This window comes from Diaphorina citri, unplaced genomic scaffold, assembly GCF_000475195.1.
Source record: "Diaphorina citri unplaced genomic scaffold, Diaci psyllid genome assembly version 1.1 scaffold201, whole genome shotgun sequence".
NCBI classification, from domain to species: Eukaryota; Metazoa; Arthropoda; class Insecta; order Hemiptera; family Psyllidae; genus Diaphorina; species Diaphorina citri.
In genome coordinates this window covers 162,755-181,380 of record NW_007377638.1, presented here as the reverse complement: position 1 = coordinate 181,380, position 18,626 = coordinate 162,755, and the positions used below count along the sequence as shown (strand labels likewise).

Genomic DNA, 18,626 nt, shown 5'->3' with positions numbered 1-18,626 from the left:
AAAAAAAAAAAAAAAAAAGACAAGACGCACATATACATCCCTGCACTGTGTTATCTAAAACTAACTACTACGAATCGTGACCTTTTGGGAATAATTGTTTTCGAGACTTTGTGTGAATAATTACTATTTGAGATCTCCGGGAAATAACTTTATATAGAGATCGCGGGTTCTATTTGTTACTTTCTGGGAACTACTCCCATTGATATTTTGTGTAATAATATTTTGTCCAAGAGATATCGGGTTTAGAGACTCGAGTCCGGGTTAATTAATAAGTACTTACTTATTCGGGATTAAAGGAAGAACATTTATTTCAAGTTATTAATATTTGTCTCAGTAGTCCGCCACTTGGGCGTAAAACTTGTGTTTTGTAATTATATTATTAATATTAATACAGTCCACTTATTGGGTATTTCTTTTGTAGTGTGTTTGGTGTTAAATAAAAGAATATTCATTATTGTCAAATCCAGCGCCTTATTTATTTCATCACCCACCACCGCCTACACATGTCTTGTTTCCTTTTTTAAATTGTTTCAGGGCAGTTTGAATCTAGAAAATGCTCAAAACAAGAATGATGAAGAAAATAATGTGAAGAACAAGATCCTTTCTAATGAAAAACTTGAGAGAATTAACTTCAACGTGAAAAGTATATTTGGAACAAGGAGACCAAGCAAACATAAAATTGTCAGAAGAGAGGAGAGGACATCCATCCATATATTTGAATTCTTGAAGCGGGGTGAAGCCAGAAGAAAACGACGCTACACTACAACAAAGACTTATAGACCTATATTTTTTGATACAAATGATAGTTATGTTATCTTTAGAAATTACATGGAGCGTGTAACAAATGGTGAAATCTCTGATTTTGACAACGCTAATGCTATGTATGGAGAATACATGGACCGATATCTCACAGCACAGTTTGACATGTTCAAAAGAATGTTTACCAGCACGCCTTTCTCAAGACCAACCTGGACAAGACGTACTGGATACACGGACTCTTTCGGTAGAACGTTTACATTCGACCCAAATTATACGTATACGACGCCTTGGGAAGAGATAGATCTCCTCCAGTTTATATCGGAATGTAGAGCTAGAAAAATAAGCACAACAATACCCACACCAGAAAATTTTTATCCTTTCACTGGAACACGCCCTCGCACGAAAAAAATGACCAAATATTTAGATCCAAAATGGCTTGTTGAATTTGGACTCCTCACAACATCAAATGTAACAACTGAAAAAACAACATCCATGTATTTGAAAAACTGGTTAAAATTCCAACAAAAGGCCAAAGTAGTTACAACCCCAAAACCAATGTCTATTTATCTGAGAAATTATTTACAGAAGCAGAACAGAACAAGAATATTACAGATCACACCATCAACTAAGAAAAAATTTATAAATATTTTGAGGACACAAAAAAATAAAATTATATCAAAGAAAACAACATCACTTTTTTATAAAAATTTCATTTTAAGTCAAAAGAAACTTTATGATTATACAACCTATCGACAAAGAATGACACCTGGGAGCACTACAAAACAGTACTTTTCAACTTCGGCTTACAATCTGACAGTGGGTAACTGTACAAAAAGCAATTATTTACCCGAGTTTTTATACTATACTTCGAAAAGGGTAAAGAAATTCATCGAAAAATATGGTTCTTTTGCTAAAGAACATATGGAAAAAGGTATACTGCGGCGAAGAATAATAAACCATAAAAACATAGATCATTGTTTTGATGATCACGTAAGAAACTTGTCGGCTCATATAGAGAAAGTTGACAATGACGAAAGACTCGGAGAACAAGAAACTGAGTGGTACGATGATAGCTTACCTGACGGTTTAGCACAATCATTAACCAAATCAAATCAGGCAGAGTTACAAACTGGAAATAAAGATCTATATGAAAACAGTTTTGAAGAAAAGGACATTGAAAGAATAAATAAGGGGAATCGAAGGAAACGTGGAATTTCAAATATTGGGTCTTTTTCTAATAAGACCACGAATTACAACCAGACCTATTCTTTTTCCACAAGAAAAGTTAAGCGAAGGACCACAGAAGCCACAGAGAAAGAAAAAAATCAAACTAAAACGACATCAATTTTCATGAGAAATTTTATGGCTCGTATAAATCTAACTAGTCCTAAAAGGCGAAGGTTCAAGATAACCAAGAGGACGTCGGTGTCAGTCCGCCTCGTAGAATTAACAACCAACTTTTTTCCTTGGGATCTTTTCGGCAACCGCACAATACCCTATATTATGATGCATTACTACACGGGCCACGAAAATGAAACATATCCACCTATTTATTCCTATACACTTCCAAAAAACAAGTCATGGTCAATTGAGCTTGAAGAAGACCCGTTTTACCGGCTTCGTCGGCGTTTCATGGGAAAAACAAAACGAAGGCTAAGTCGTACTAACAAAGTACCACTGGGAAAGAAAGAGTTTGAAGATATGTTTGAGGAATGGAAAGCTGCACCCTTAAAACCAGGCTTACCGTCTGACATGTTGTCTGTACAATCGAAACAATTAAAAGAACATGTGGAGTTCCTATCAACCATGCATTACGTTAAAACATACACTGAAAAACTTACTGTTATTGATAATTTATGGAAAGAAGAAAGTTATTCTGATTATGAGAAGTATAAACGTCCAAAGTTGAGAACCCAACATTCTATGGATTTTGATAATGTTGTCAAGTATCGTTTAATGAAAGCTGACAAGCTGCGGCGAAATCGTATCAATACGGTAGATAGCGACTATATTATCGAATCTATGCAATATTATTTGGATGATAATGCAAAGAAACATACATTTACCTTTCCTATGGGAAATTTTAAAACTTTATATCCTAGATACAATCCATTTTACTACAACAGGTCTGTTATAAACTCAGATTTGATGGTCGAAACATTAAAAGGTTTGACAAGAAACAGAGGGACACTGGCACAATTTGATCTAGAATACAGGAAAAACATGACAGAAAGAATGCGAAATTATTTGAAACAAAATCCGGACAAGAACAAGGACGAGATTGATTTCGATGACTTTGAAGACACACAAGAAGGAATCAGCCATTTGTACTACATGGGAATGACAACAATGTTACCGGAGGATTTACCTCACTTGAATTTTGATTATATTCGGAACGATTATACTGCTATTGATCACGCAGTTTTCCATTGGTCAATTATAGCTAAGAAAGAAAATAAACTAAGTACGATCCCCTATAAGCCGGGTGAAAGTTCGACAACAAGTTATTTGGAATACTACTGGAAAACTCCATCCACACTAGACTGGCAAAGATACTGGAAATATCCTTATTCTACTACCACTGTAAAACCAACTGGGCCTGATAATATGGAGAATAGAGAATTTGCTCAGAATTTAAGAAAATAAACTAAGTACGATCCCCTATAAGCCGGGTGAAAGCTCGACAACAAGTTATTTGGAATACTACTGGAAAACTCCATCCACATTAGACTGGCAAAGATACTGGAAATATCCTTATTCTACTACCACTATAAAACCAACTGGGCCTGATAATATGGAGAATAGAGAATTTGCTCAGAATTTGGAGAAAAACTTAGATCAAGATGCAAGAAATAAGATCTTAGCCGATTTAGAACAGCTTGACAGTTTAATGGTACAGAATATTGACACATCAACTTCACGAACTCTCGTGTGGCATAGAAATGGAACAGATTGTGATAGTTCTACGCTTGCTTCAAAAGGTACCCCTGGGAATGTCAATAAAGGAAGAGATCAGTTTTCACAGAATACTATAAACATAGCTGACATTATAGATCCTGCCGATATATCTCGAGAGCTTCGTAGGAAACGAAGAAAGCGTAACATTGAAGATGTCCAATCACACATAAAAAACTCTGATGAATTTCCTTCGCGATTAACAGCAAAGCCAATAGAATGGAAAATACCTGATTCCATTTTAGAAAATATACACGGTACAACTCTTCCCGATGACATTCATAACACAAAACTTGCATTCAAATACTTAGAAAACTGTACAGATAGTGAGGAATATCTAAACATTACATTACCAAATTATATGAGAGATATTTACTATGGTTTTACTAAATGTAAAAAACCGAAAACAACTCCTGTCATTCGATGGTCAATGCCAAAACAAGTATTAAATTTAATTGATAAGGGCACAAATCCAATTCGTTTGGAAGCGGAAAAGTACATTCCATATTCAATATTTCGCAAAAAAATCATGCACATTATGAAAATGAAAATGAAATCTTACAGCATACCTTTTTATCGTAAGAGACTAGACAAAACACCTTTCTCATTGAACACAGAAGAGAAAGATGAGATATATTACGACAGTGTGGAAAAGCATGGACTTCGACATCGAGCAACTCACAACTATCGCATGGTATCATATATGTTTCCACTTTTTTCAAACTCATGTGAAAGAATAATCAAAGACATGGTTGAAGGATATCACAATGTGTATGATCCACCCGCAGCTAAACGTATATTCCTTAGAGGTCAATCCAGCAGTACATTGAAGCAAGAAGAGTATGATGACCAATGGATCAAAATCAACCCAAGTGACTTGCTAAGATTTCCTCCCCCAACTGTTTATTGGCCAACTATAAATAGAAATGATGTAACATATCGCCCGCCTTGGATAAAGAACAGTACAAGAATTACAAAGAAGAAGCTAACAACTACCCCTTTCGAAACGGAAAGTTTTGAATCAAAGGACAGTTTAGTGAAAGATGACTGGGTGTTCACAACAGAACACTGGAATGATGTAAACAGAGCCAACATAACCGCTTTACAGATATTCATGGATCGACCTTCAGGACAAAGTTCAGAATTCAATGATTATTGTAGAAAACATGGTCTTCCATTAGATGAGAATGGAGATCCACCTCCTGATTGGTATGATTCTCAAATTCCACCTGATGTGGATGAAGCTTGGAGGAAAGTACAAGAGCACCACACGTTTGCACCATTCACTTACAGTGAAGAGCGTTTAGGTACTCATGAAGAGCACGTTAAGAAGAAAGACGTGAAGAAATTCATCGAACGATTGCTCAGTAATCAAACTGTGAATTTAGCGGAAGAAGATTTTAACGAAACCAGTACAATAATAATTAAGTCGAGAGCTTATTTGAGCAAACGATTCTCTCGAGAACGATATTACAAGTATGACGCTAAATATCTTGAAGCATTGAAAGAGATGAATGCTCCTAAACAGGTAAAACCTGGTTATAAGGATCCTCAATACAAAAGAATGGAAAAACTTTATGAGAGTAACAAGAACAACAAGTCAAATATATTCTTCTCTAATATTTACAAAGACGGAGTTAAGCCAGGTCATGAACTACTTCGGTCAGAAGAAGAAGAAATTAACAGGCCACTGTCTTGGGAGTATAAACCCAATTATACACATGTTGAATCTAATTCAAGAGATTCATTAGAAAACCCATTCGCGGACCCTTTAACTACAACTACAGAAGATCCTTATACATTTATAGATTTGAGCGACCTTATAGTTACCTCAGCAGAAAAACAATCACCAACATTACCAGATATTCCCTTGGACTTTATTAATGGTGTGTTAGCTCAGAAATCTAACAATCCAAGACCACCTCAAAGTAATGAAAGGGTATTTCCATCGACTACAATCAATCCATACACTTGTGAATTTATAAAAGATCTAATGTCCTCCTATGAATTACGAAAGAAAAACATACCGAAAGATGCAATAGTGGCTCACCCGTATGGTAGACCTCAGCCTTACTACAAGAAAGTAATATATGATCGCTTAGGAGCATACATTGGAACAACATTTGTCTCTGCAGAACATACCACTTACAAATCATCCAATCAATGAATATTTGATCTCAAAGGTAACTAATAGGTAGGTCTGAAAAAAGTGTAGATAATCATTGTAGGTAATTGTTTGAAAATTTTGTAAATAACGTGTAAATTTATTATTATAAATACTGATGAACAGAATATACGCAAAATAAAGATGGTAGTAATTTGTTTACTTCATTTATGTACACCATAAATGTATGAGCTGAGCCATACCAATTTACTTTCAGAATTGAATACCTATTTACCCATCCAAATTTACACACACTGCTTCGTGGAGACACAAAGTCCTCAACTACCTATTTGAGAATTTGAAAACAATAGTGGTAGGAGTAGGAGATACGTATCTTACTGCTGGGGTAAAAGGACTTGAGTATAAACAAGCACTGTTATACCAGAGATGAGAAGGCAGAATAGTATCAAGGTACTTACAATACAATACGCATAATTGAATAACATTGTTTATTTCGTGCCTAGATCATTCTGCTAGATTCAACATATCAGCTGCATGATATATTCCAACATTGTTACCGTTCAAATCCAAAAGTTCTCTTGGTATCAATTCATCGAACATAGTACCTTTCATGGTGATTTCCTGTCCTTAAGAGAAGGATTTAATAGTTCTTCAATTTTGGTTATTTGACTTTAATCATTTCGCTATATCGCGAAAGATTTATTCCTTGGTCAGTTCACACAATTTTAAATCCTCATGCTACGCTACAGAGAGCACGATCTCAAATGTTAAACAAATCATAATACCATCGGTTTCGTATAAAACTATCAAGTGAACTTGATGATATTTTTACACACATTTTTACTCTTGTACTCGTAGGACAATCTTCTTGAAACGAGATACAGACACTCCTAATTTCACAAATGAAATGACTAATACAAATGCATCACTGTAATGGGACTACGTGGTTCTCAGCTGGAACTATAAGGTATATAAATCACATGCTTGATATGTTTAAAATAAACACTTGGAATTCTAATGTTAAACAAATCATAATACCATCGGTTTCGTATAAAACTATCAAGTGAACTTGATGATATTTTTACACACATTTTTACTCTTAATACAATACATAACACCAAATAATCAGTTTCTGTATAACTTTTACGAAATGTCCGATAGTTACCCAACCGGACATTGATTCCCCTGGAAGGTAAGATTTTTGATGAGTTAAAACACAATTTTGAAATTCATATCAGTGCATTTTTCCTTTTTTTATAATAAGATGGTTTTCCCAATAGGAAACTGTTGCCAGGTTTTTTAGAAGCGAGTTCTCTCTGTGTTTGATTTTTGTGTTTCCAATTTGACAAATAGACGCATAGTTTGGTTAGAAACAGTTTCATGTCAAAATTCACATTGAAAGCAGCTCTGGAGTCTTCGTATTCTAATGGCACATAAACCTCATGACTACCGGGGCTTGTAGAGGTCATCATTTTAAACACATACCCCTCTAATTTTCTATTTTTCAACATTTTATCATGCATTTTGTTTTTCAAAACAGAATGCAACATCAAACTATTGTCACACATCCAAGTTTCTTTTTTTCGGACTTTAAAATTCTTAATAAGACTACTACAATTACAGACTGATGTAGATATTTTATTTGAAGCAAAACATGGTTTTGTGGATGTAATTTTTGTTCTATTTGTTTTTGGTATTTTTGCTTTCGGAAGTTTTCTGGGTTTTTTATTCACTTGAGCAGTGCTGTCTCCTATTACCTCAGACTTCATGTTTTTTGTTATATCTTGTGCAACGTCATATTTTTTAGAACTATTTGTTAAGTCGGTTCCTTTTAATTTCTTCCGTTTATTTGATCTGACACGAGTGGTAATATTTCTATATGACGGAGAGGGCATTTTAGTGATGTCATTAGAATCACACGTGCAAGTATTAATCAACACTATGTTCAACATGATTATGATTGAATAACAGAGGAAATACTTTCGCATAATTGAATAACATTGTTTATTTCGTGCCTAGATCATTCTGCTAGATTCAACATATCAGCTGCATGATATATTCCAACATTGTTATCGTTCAAATCCAAAAGTTCTCTTGGTATCAATTCATCGAACATAGTACCTTTCATGGTGATTCCCTGCCCTTAAAAAGGGAGTTAAAGGGTTAAATTTTGTTAAAGGGTTAAATTTTGCCCGTTAAAGGATTATTTGACTTTAATCATTTCGCTATATCACGAAAGATTTATTCCTTGGTCAGTTCACACAATTTTAAATCCTCATGCCAATGCAACATCTTCGGTTTGGACTTTTCATCACGATAATTTCCATCAATTCGAAATTGTTGTCCAAACAACTCAACTCCTAATCTACTCAATATAAGTTTTGATTCTTTCATTGACAGAGTTGCTATAGGTAGATGACTGTCTGATGTAGATGACTGTTCACGGTTACGTTCTGAGAAATTTTTGAAAAGGTTTGGCCATTCAAATTCGTTCAAAATATTTTCAGCTTCTGATGTTTCTGGCAGGGAAATTGCCAACTCTGTCGTCATTTTGTATCTATCAGTGGTCATTGCTCGTGCTTGACCGCAAATCACTTTCCATTCATATGACAGACTTAAATCATCAAAATTATCCTCAGTCCTCCATTTTGCAGGAGATATTACCGTGACAGAATCAGTGACTGGCGTTGTAAAATATTTTTCTTCTACTTTTCCATATCTATCAGTGGTCATTGCTCGTGCTTGACCGCAAATCACTTTCCATTCATATGACAGACTTAAATCATCAAAATTATCCTCAGTCCACCATTGCGCAGGAGATATTACCGTGACAGAATCAGTGACTGGCCTTGTAAAATATTTTTCTTCTACTTTTCCCATAGACTCATTCAACAACTTGGAGAGGATGACTTTGGCTTCATTATCGTTGGGTAGAATGCTTTCGTCGAATTTAGTAACAAATGGATTCAGCAAAGGATGAAACGGTGACATATGAGAAATGCACGATTTCTTTGTAAGAAGGCCAGAATAATTTTGTTCTGAAATAAAGAGAACCAGCACAATGAACTTGATCTTCGATTGAGATTTTAGACATTTCCTTTAGATAGAAAGAGATTTTTTACTGGAAAAAAATTCATACCCTCCCCCCAAGTTTCAGCATGTGAAACTGACTAGGTAATACGTAGATTACAATATTACCAAATTTAACATTCTGACGACTACATCATAGACAAAGAAGTTAGTAACTTGGAACTTACTGATGAAATGCATAGCTTCCAGACTGTTCATTGTACAACCCTCATAAGACGTTTGCAAATTTGATTCAGAAGAATTTCTCCAGGGAGGAAATGTAAGATTCCAAAATTGAATAACTTCGTTTGTATCAGGTAGCGTTTTCATATCTAGAGTTACCATATTGGACATTTGTTCACTTGAGTTGACAGGATAATGAATTGAATAACTTCGTTTGTATCAGGTAGCGTTTTCATATCTAGAGTTACCATATTGGACATTTGTTCACTTGAGTTGACAGGATAATCTTCCTTGATATCGGAAAATATATTTACAGTTGGACCCACTTCGGTGACATCTATTTCTTCTGCGCTCAGCAGAAATTTTTTCCAATTAAGTTTCCTCTGCCGCTGCAAACTCATCTTAGTTGTTCTCATCTTGTTATATCTCTTCTTTGAGGTAGATATTTTCTGAATCGAATAATTTTGATGTAATTTATCATTTATGAAAAAATTGTACAAATCAAAAGGTGTTGTTCGTCTCAACTTCTTTGTTGTTGATGGGTTTTTAAGATCGAATAATTTTGATGTAATTTATCATTTATGAAAAAATTGTACAAATCAAAAGGTGTTGTTCGTCTCAACTTCTTTGTTGTTGATGTGTTTTTGATAGAGGAAACTGTAACTGCTTAGATCTTATCGTCTCGAAATCTAAGAGAGAAGGAAGATAGAATAGGAGAAAGTCAGCTGTTCTGAGAACGGACATTATCCGTTCGGGATAAAATCCGCTCTGGGCGGGAATCAAACCCGCGACCTGGCGCTTGCAAGGCAGACGCTCTACCAACCAAGCTAACTAGGCTGGCAATAGATTACTTTTATTTAAAGCAATGTAGTCGGTCAAATAGAAACGCATGAAATACCTCTCAAATATGATTTGTTCCGGGAGAGAATATTGCCGGAATTTTTGCAAACAGTTGGAGAAGAAGGACTAGCAGAATATGTAGATAAGGTGAGTTCTCCTCTACTTCAATCAAGAAAATCTATTCAGATAGTTCAAAAGATCCCGTATATTTTTTCCTCGTTGAAATCATTAAGTACTATGATATATTTTTAAAAAGATTACATAGAAAATCCCTTCTAAATTTGAAGAACCTAGTAGGGCGCCCATTGCGAGATTGAATCGAGGCATTTGATGTGTCGCACCGTCAGCTTCCTTCTCACACGCGTTTAGCATTTTTTACCTCGTGTTACCTTTACATATAGGGAACCAACATAATATATACAAGGTAATGAGAAAATATTTTATCGTTTAGGTCCCGGAAGTGGTAGTTACGGGTTTTTAAGAGCTAGCTTCCTGAGCTTTGTAGCATTCGATCTTCGAGTCTTGGTTATATTCAAAGATCTTACGTTGGAGGATTTACTTTTTGTTACTCTTTGCTTCCGAGTATTACTGTCAGGTAATACATTCAACGATTTTTTAGAGTTATTTTTTGGTACGTACAGAAACATTTCCTTGGAAAGTTGTAGGCCCATATTTTCAACGACAAAGTCTACAGGGGTTACGCGAATTTCATCGAAATGGTTAAGGAGCGATTCATTGCTAGACTCGAAATTCACTTTGCTTTCTTCGCTGTAGAGAAAATTCTGATTCAAAGTTTGGATCAATTTTGAACTAGTACATTTTCTTGTCGACATTGTATGGATATCATTCAAACTAGAGGTGGTATTCTGTAAGAAAAATATACTGAATACGGAAAAATTATTACTTTGACTATAATTAACATTGGTGGTGGTAACTTGTTTGATCAAAGGGTACTTTGTTGTTTTTTTCTTCAGCAGTTTCATCTTGAAAGAATTGTTTTTCATGAGTTCTATCAATTCTTGCCTCAGTAGTTTCCTTTTATGATCTACATTTTCTTCCGTTAGATTATTTTCAGTTTTCTTAATTCTAGATATAGAGCTTTTGCCATTCTTACTCAATTTTGCACTTTTGGATTTCATTGTGGTATTTGATTTTTCAAAGCTGGTTTCACATTTATTTGAAATTGTACTGTTATAAATATTTACTGAGCTTGATTTTCTTTTTAGTTTCATTTTGGATGTGACGTCATTGATGACTCAACTACGACAGACACTGACCGCTTGCTGTAGGGATGCTTGGAATGATTTGAAGGAGAGGGAGTTTAGAATGTTAAAGGGAACAGAGTTCTAGAGGGTTGCGGATGCTATTAAAAAGAGTTGTAGTAATTTTTATGAAATTTAGGTTAGTCAGACAATCGAAATGTGTATGGCGGAAAAAGCTTCCGACTTAGGTCACTCAGACCATCTCAGCTCGAGTGACCGCCATTGGACTCTGATTCTATAAATAAAAACATCATTAACCTACTTTTTCTTCTTTTTTAGCAATAAGTCCTCTTTGGGAACTCTCAGTAAAACTTTAGAGGTTCAATAACGTACCCACATCTCGATTTCAGTGACAACACCACAAATACTCTGGTATTGACCCGCAACACTCAAACCTTACATCCTGACGACTTCCCCGCACGTCGACTACACCGCTACATTCTCGATAAGTATGTCAGCCCTAAAGACATGGAAGATTCCGCCTTGGTTCGACACGAGCTTTATCCTGATAACGAAGAATCCAACAGTCTCGTGGATTTGATCCACATGAAATTTCCCACTGTGTATCGAAGCAACTTTTAAGTACATGATCAATGTAACCAAACTTAAACCAACGACAAGAGTCCAAAAAAGACCTTGTGTAATGATGGACTCGACGTTTTTCACCAAGAACCACATCCTGGAAGGTTGGGTATCAGGGAGCAGCCCAGAATGGTGTACCTAGACACTTACCAACCTCTGGTTGTCATTCTGTTGTACACTATTCGCTATGTACACAGTGGTATCGACAAGGAGAACGACATGGAGGGCCTCATCACAGATTCACAAATAGAAACGCATGAAATACCTCTCAAATATGATTTGTTCCGGGAGAGAATATTGCCGGAATTTTTGCAAACAGTTGGAGAAGAAGTACTGGCAGAATATGTAGATAAGGTGAGTTCTCCTCTACTTCAATAAAGAAAATCTATTCAGATAGTTCAAAAGATCCCGTATATTTTTTCCCCATTGAAATCATTACAATGATATATTTTTAAAATTAGATTACATAGAAAATCCCTTCTAAATTTGAAGAACCTAGTAGGGCGCCCATTGCGAGATTGAACCGAGGCATTTGATGTGTCGCACCGTCAGCTTCCTTCTCACACGCGTTTAGCATTTTTTACCTCCTGTTACCTTTACATGTAGGGAACCTACATCTTATTGTTTAGGTCCCGGAAGTGGTAGTTACAGTAGACAAACGACACACGACCATCGTCTACCGCCATGAGCATCTATACTACACAGTGCCGGAGGAATTGTACAGGAAGCTACGCCACTACAAGTGGAAATTTCGGTCCAGACGTCGACTAACCATACCTACAAGAGAACCAGGCTTTACTCTGAGCGCAGAGGACTTGTTCGAACTTCGGAACCAAATGAGAGTGGAAGTTCTGAATGCGTAAGTCATTATGAGTTTTGGGGACATAGAAGTAGCCTCCACGAAGATTGTGAAATATTCACTTTGCTTTCTTCGCTGTAGAGAAAATTCTGATTCAAAGTTTGGATCAATTTTGAACTAGTACATTTTCTTGTCGACATTGTATAGATATCATTCAAACTAGAGGTGGTATTCTGTAAGAAAAATATACTGAACACGGAAAAATTATTACTTTGACTATGATTAACATTGGTGGTGGTAACTTGTTTGATCAAAGGGTACTTTGTTGTTTTTTTCTTCAGCAGTTTCATCTTGAAAGAATTGTTTTTCATGAGTTCTATCAATTCTTGCCTCAGTAGTTTCCTTTTATGATCTACATTTTCTTCCGTTAGATTATTTTCAGTTTTCTTAATTCTAGAGATAGAGCTTTTGCCATTCTTACTCAATTTTGCACTTTTGTATTTCATTGTGGTATTTGATTTTTCAAAGCTGGTTTCACATTTATTTGAAATTGTACTGTTATACATATTTACTGAGCTTGATTTTCTTTTTAGTTTCATTTTGGATGTGACGTCATTGGTTTTAACTTCTTTGTCACCTTGCTTTCGAAATTTATTCTTTGTCTGTGTCAAATATTGACCTCTGGATTGCAAATAAGAAGAATTAACATAATTCAAAGCAGCGTTATAGTTGGACCCCTGAGTGGTTATACTTGACGAACAGATACATTGACTAGAATTTACCAAACTATTTTCACACATCCAAGTTTCTTTTTTTCGGACTTTAAAATTCTTAATAAGACTACTACAATTACAGACTGATGTAGATATTTTATTTGAAGCAAAACATGGTTTTGTGGATGTAATTTTTGTTCTATTTGTTTTTGGTATTTTTGCTTTCGGAAGTTTTCTGGGTTTTTTATTCACTTGAGCAGTGCTGTCTCCTATTACCTCAGACTTCATGTTTTTTGTTATATCTTGTGCAACGTCATATTTTTTAGAACTATTTGTTAAGTCGGTTCCTTTTAATTTCTTCCGTTTATTTGATCTGACACGAGTGGTAATATTTCTATATGACGGAGAGGGCATTTTAGTGATGTCATTAGAATCACACGTGCAAGTATTAATCAACACTATGTTCAACATGATTATGATTGAATAACAGAGGAAATACTTTCGCATAATTGAATAACACTTGAAATTTTGAAGATGGCAATAGATAAATTACCGCATTTATGACCCTTGTATACACTTGTTTTTTTTTTTTCTTTTTTTAAAAAAAAAAAAAAAAAAAAAAAAAAAAAAAAAAAAGTTGTATAAGTTGCCTACTTCACTCTATTCCTCTACAAACTTCCCTGAAATTCCAAGTGAACTCAATGACACACAAAATATAACTGCAAGAGTAGCTCTAATTATTCCCTACCCTATACAACATTAAGCATTGTCCTATGACTAGTGGTCGATGGCTTCATAAATACAAAGGAAGACCACGTAAAGATTTCAAAATAAATTAAAATAAAAAAACAACAACTTTTTTTTACCTCCAAACTGTATCCTAAATTTAACTATATCAATTGCAAATCAAATTCCATTTGAATAAATTATGTAACTTGCAAGATTGTGCATCGGTTTTAGTTATATATTCTTGGAATTCTTGCTGCTCACCACTAGGTTAATAGTAAAATGAGTCCATATGTCGCTTACATTACCAACACTGTATTCTTATCACTTTACACTTTATAGACAGGGTAGGACTAGTATTGGGACCCGCTTTCATTATCTAATATATAAAAATGAATGTGTGTGTTCGAACTTTATGCCTGGCCAAAACCGCTCGTCCTATTCCTATGAAACTTTGTGAACTTATTGCTTGCACTCCCGTGAAAGTTATAGGCTATTTTCCGAATCGTTTTTGTTAAGCTGCGCCGAGCAAGACCACTAAATGGATGAGTGACATGAGGTTTATGGACTAAAAATTAAAGTTATTGGAATTCTTGCTGCTCACCACTAGGTTAATAGTAAAATGAGTCCATATGTCGCTTACATTACCAACACTGTATTCTTATCACTTTAGACTTTATAGACAGGGTAGGACTAGTATTGGGACCCGCTTTCATTATCTAATATATAAAAATGAATGTGTGTGTGTTCGAACTTTATGCCTGGCCAAACCCGCTCATCCTATTCCTATGAAACTTTGTGAACTTATTGCTTGCACTCCCGTGAAGGTTATAGGCTATTTTCCGAATCGTTTTTGTTAAGCTGCGCCGAGCAAGACCACTAAATGGATGAGTGACATGAGGTTTATGGACTAAAAATTAAAGTTATCCAATTTCAATGAAATTATTTCCTACGAGAAAGGCCATGCCTTAAGGATTTACTAGCAGAAATCCGGAGCGAAGCGACGGATTTCGGCTGGTTTGAAATAAATTGCAAATTACCTCATCATTATTATACCTAGTTCATGCCGTCAGCTGGGAACAGTATTTCCGTGTTGTAACCCTTACAATACTCACGAAGATTTGCTAAATGCAACTCTCGGTTATACAACTGAATTTGTTTTTCCCATATATCTTTTGACTTTTAATATTCTATTACTGAGTGATGGAAAATTGATCCATATTAGTTTCACCATTTTGCTACATTTTACTAAAAAAAAAAAAAGTTGTATAAGTTGCCTACTTCACTCTATCCCTCTACAAACTTCCCTGAAATTCCAAGTGAACTCAATGACACACCCTGTATAACTGCAAGAGTAGCTCTAATTATTACCTACTCTATACAACATTAAGCATTGTCCTATGACTAGTGGTCGATGGCTTCATAAATACAAAAGAAAACCACGTACTTAAAGATTTCAAAATAAATTAAAATAAAAAAACAACAACTTTTTTTTACCTCCAAACTGTATCCTAAATTTAACTCTATCAATTGCAAATCAAATTCCATTTGAATAAATTATGTAACTTGCAAGATTGTGCATCGGTTTTAGTTATATATTTTCTTTTTCGTACTCTAGTAATTTTTATTTGTTTTATCAGAAGGAAAATCATTAACCGCTGGAATAAAAGTTAGAAGATTAGTACATATTTTCCAAAATAACTCTTAGAAAGCAACATCTCTCAGAAAGCTCAACGTCTCACTGAGACCAAGAACTTTGGCTTGACTGTAATGTGGGCTATTTGACTATGTTTGAACTATTCACAAAGCAACTTTTAAGTACATGATCAATGTAACCAAACTTAAACCAACGACAAGAGTCCAAAAAAGACCTTGTGTAATGATGGACTCGACATTTTTCACCAAGAACCACATCCTGGAAGTTTGGGCATCAGGGAGCAGCCCAGAATGGTGTACCTAAACACTTACCAACCTCTGGTTGTCATTCTGTTGTACACTATTCGCTATGTACACAGTGGTATCGACAAAGAAGATGTGATTACTACCACAGCAAAGTCTGATTATCAGAGCTCACAGATTCAAGGTAAGTAAGTAGGTCCTCAGATGCTAAGTACTAAGTAGAATGTTTAAATGGGACTGGTAGGCAAGTAACCGAGTGGTTAATCCAACTTAATTCTACTGAACCACTACTAGATGCTAAGTACTAAGTAGAATGTTTAAATGGGACTGGTAGGCAAGTAACCGAGTGGTTAATCCAACTTAATTCTACTGAACCACTAGTGACAATATTGTATTAATGATATTTTATGAACCTTGCAATTATTTTAATTTCAGGATATTTTCAGAATGATACAGAGCTATTTTCTAGTCAAGAAAAGGTAAAGTTTAAAGGAGTTATTGAATTATATAACAAATATGCAAAGGAATTCTTACAGGAAGTGAAGATGTGATTACTACCACAGCAAAGTCTGATTATCAGAGCTCACAGATTCAAGGTAAGTAAGTAGGTCCTCAGATGCTAAGTACTACGTAGAATGTTTAAATGGGACTGGTAGGCAAGTAACCGAGTGGTTAATCCAACTTAATTCTACTGAACCGCTAGTGACAATATTGTATTAATGATATTTTATGAACCTTGCAATTATTTTAATTTCAGGATATTTTCAGAATGAAACAGAGCTATTTTCTAGTCAAGAAAAGGTAAAGTTTAAAGGAGTCATTGAATTGTATAACAAATATGCAAAGGAATTCTTACAGGAAGCAATTTCAACTAAAAGATCCAGAAAGAAGACAACACTATTAACAACCTTAAAAGTCATTGAAAATAGTGCTGAGATTTTACCTCAACACAAACACATGAAATGTTTGACAAGACCTTACATACATTGCAACTTGAGTGATTTTATACTTAATCCATAGGTATAAATGTTACCCCCTTTAAATATCCAGATTCTGAAAAAGATATTGGACCCAAGCTTGGACCATCAGACCCTTTATAGTACGAAAGAAGACAACACTATTAACAACCTTAAAAGTCATTGAAAATAGTGCTGAGATTTTACCTCAACACAAACACATGAAATGTTTGACGAGACCTTACATACATTGCAACTTGAGTGATTTTATACTTGATCCATAGGTATAAATGTTACCCCCTTTAAATATCCAGATTCTGAAAAAGATATTGGACCCAAGCTTGGACCATCAGACCCTTTATAGTACTAAGTAGTACCTCTACTAATGATCAATATTGAGGATATTTAGAACTAGGTACTCAGTAACATCAATGAGCACTATAATCATAACACTCATGTACATAAGCATGGTTAAGCACAATACAAAAGTTTCTACCAAATAAGTAGGTACAGAGATACTTTTTCCTTGATTGATATTGACGATGCTCTCTACTTCCCAAGTCTCAGAGAAAGTAGGTACCTATAAATGTATTAATGTACTGTTGTTGAATGAGTGAATACTCACAGAAGGGTACTGATTACCTTCCTGCTAACAGATCCCTTGCTGAGATGTTTATATTTAAATGATGACTCATAATAGGTAGTAGGTAAGCCATACTCTGGACAATAAACAAATAGAAGACCAAGGGACCAAGAACATTGATGGGTCCCACAAAAAGTATTTACATGTAAACGTAGTTCGGTCTAGAATATTTCATTTAGCCTTTCTACAGCCAGAGGCAATGGTCAAAGGATATGAATAGATACTTACTGCTCTCAATATCCTGGTAGTTGGGGGAGATTTGGTGAGCCATCCTTCATGGACAGTCTCTGAACTGTCAAAGTGATTCGACATCTTTTTTTGGTCCCAAGCGAATGAATACTTAAGGAAACACTGTTGGCAATGTAAAGCTATACATTTTGGAATAAAATCTTAACAAACTTAAAATAAGAACGTACAAAAAAATCCTTTTTAGTTTCCTTTCTCTTTGAGCTTTCAGTTTCTTCAGGATCCAGCCATTTTTTATTTTTTGTTTTGTTGATTTTTTTTTCTCTCCCAAGGAGGTAGAATTTTGTAGCCAACGCTTTTATCAAAAGTGAAGCCATATTTTAATTTTTGAGATTTGAGCTTGAGCGCGAAAATTTGAAAAAGTCACGAGGTTTTTTGGTGGGTTTTGGGTTTGAATTTGAAATTTGAACTTTTGGCTTTTGGTTGCTTTTGCTTTAAACTTTCAAGCTTTTTATTTCTGTGTATCGGAATATAAGACGACTGAATCGCACTGTTACCTTCATTCCATTCCATTTGGGTTCTTGGCGAAAGCCAGGTTGGTGGTGGGTGTTCTTGTAGCGGCTTAGCTTGGTGTGGCGTTTATGAACTGCCCAAGGCTAGCCTAGGCTTGGGAGCGCTTGTGTTTGTTTGTAACTTTGGCATTGTTAACTTATGCAAATCTTGAGCTAGATTTTTTCTCCTTTTTTGCAAGCCTGCATAGCGCTGTTCTTAAACCACCACCTTAGAAGATTAGTGATGGCAAAATTTCCTTTTTGACAGCCATTCACCAGGGTGATGATAGCCAAATTTAATTGGATCGTCCTGAACCGAATCGTCAGCTATCATTTGAAAAACAGTCAGCAAGCTAGGCTCGTTAGAGTTAACTGTTC

At 35.2% G+C, this 18,626-nt stretch overlaps 2 protein-coding genes and 2 long non-coding RNA genes across 5 annotated transcripts in view; 3 read left to right on the top strand and 1 right to left on the bottom strand.

The window, feature by feature from the left end:
* The window catches only part of LOC108251969, an 11,313-nt gene extending 5,281 nt beyond the window's left edge, over window positions 1–6,032 (top strand). For both annotated transcript variants that reach the window (XM_026821091.1, XM_026821092.1), the window contains 2 exons: window positions 535–3,244; window positions 3,432–6,032. In XM_026821091.1, coding sequence (XP_026676892.1) covers window positions 535–3,244; window positions 3,432–5,881 — 5,160 coding nt within the window. In that variant the 3' untranslated portion in view covers window positions 5,882–6,032. The remainder of the gene's footprint in view (window positions 1–534; window positions 3,245–3,431) is intronic.
* The window catches only part of LOC103505891 (GRB2-associated-binding protein 1), a 36,345-nt gene extending 18,358 nt beyond the window's left edge, over window positions 1–17,987 (bottom strand). Inside the window, exon 1 of the mRNA XM_026821103.1 lies at window positions 17,740–17,987. Coding sequence (XP_026676904.1) covers window positions 17,740–17,823 — 84 coding nt within the window. The 5' untranslated portion in view covers window positions 17,824–17,987. The remainder of the gene's footprint in view (window positions 1–17,739) is intronic.
* LOC113466037 lies at window positions 9,980–12,567 on the top strand. The gene is made up of 2 exons (XR_003390576.1): window positions 9,980–10,078; window positions 12,405–12,567. It is a non-coding gene; the product is annotated as an uncharacterized LOC113466037 (long non-coding RNA).
* Window positions 16,444–17,005, top strand: LOC113466035. The gene is made up of 2 exons (XR_003390574.1): window positions 16,444–16,508; window positions 16,670–17,005. It is a non-coding gene; the product is annotated as an uncharacterized LOC113466035 (long non-coding RNA).
* Window positions 17,988–18,626: the final 639 nt, after the last annotated feature.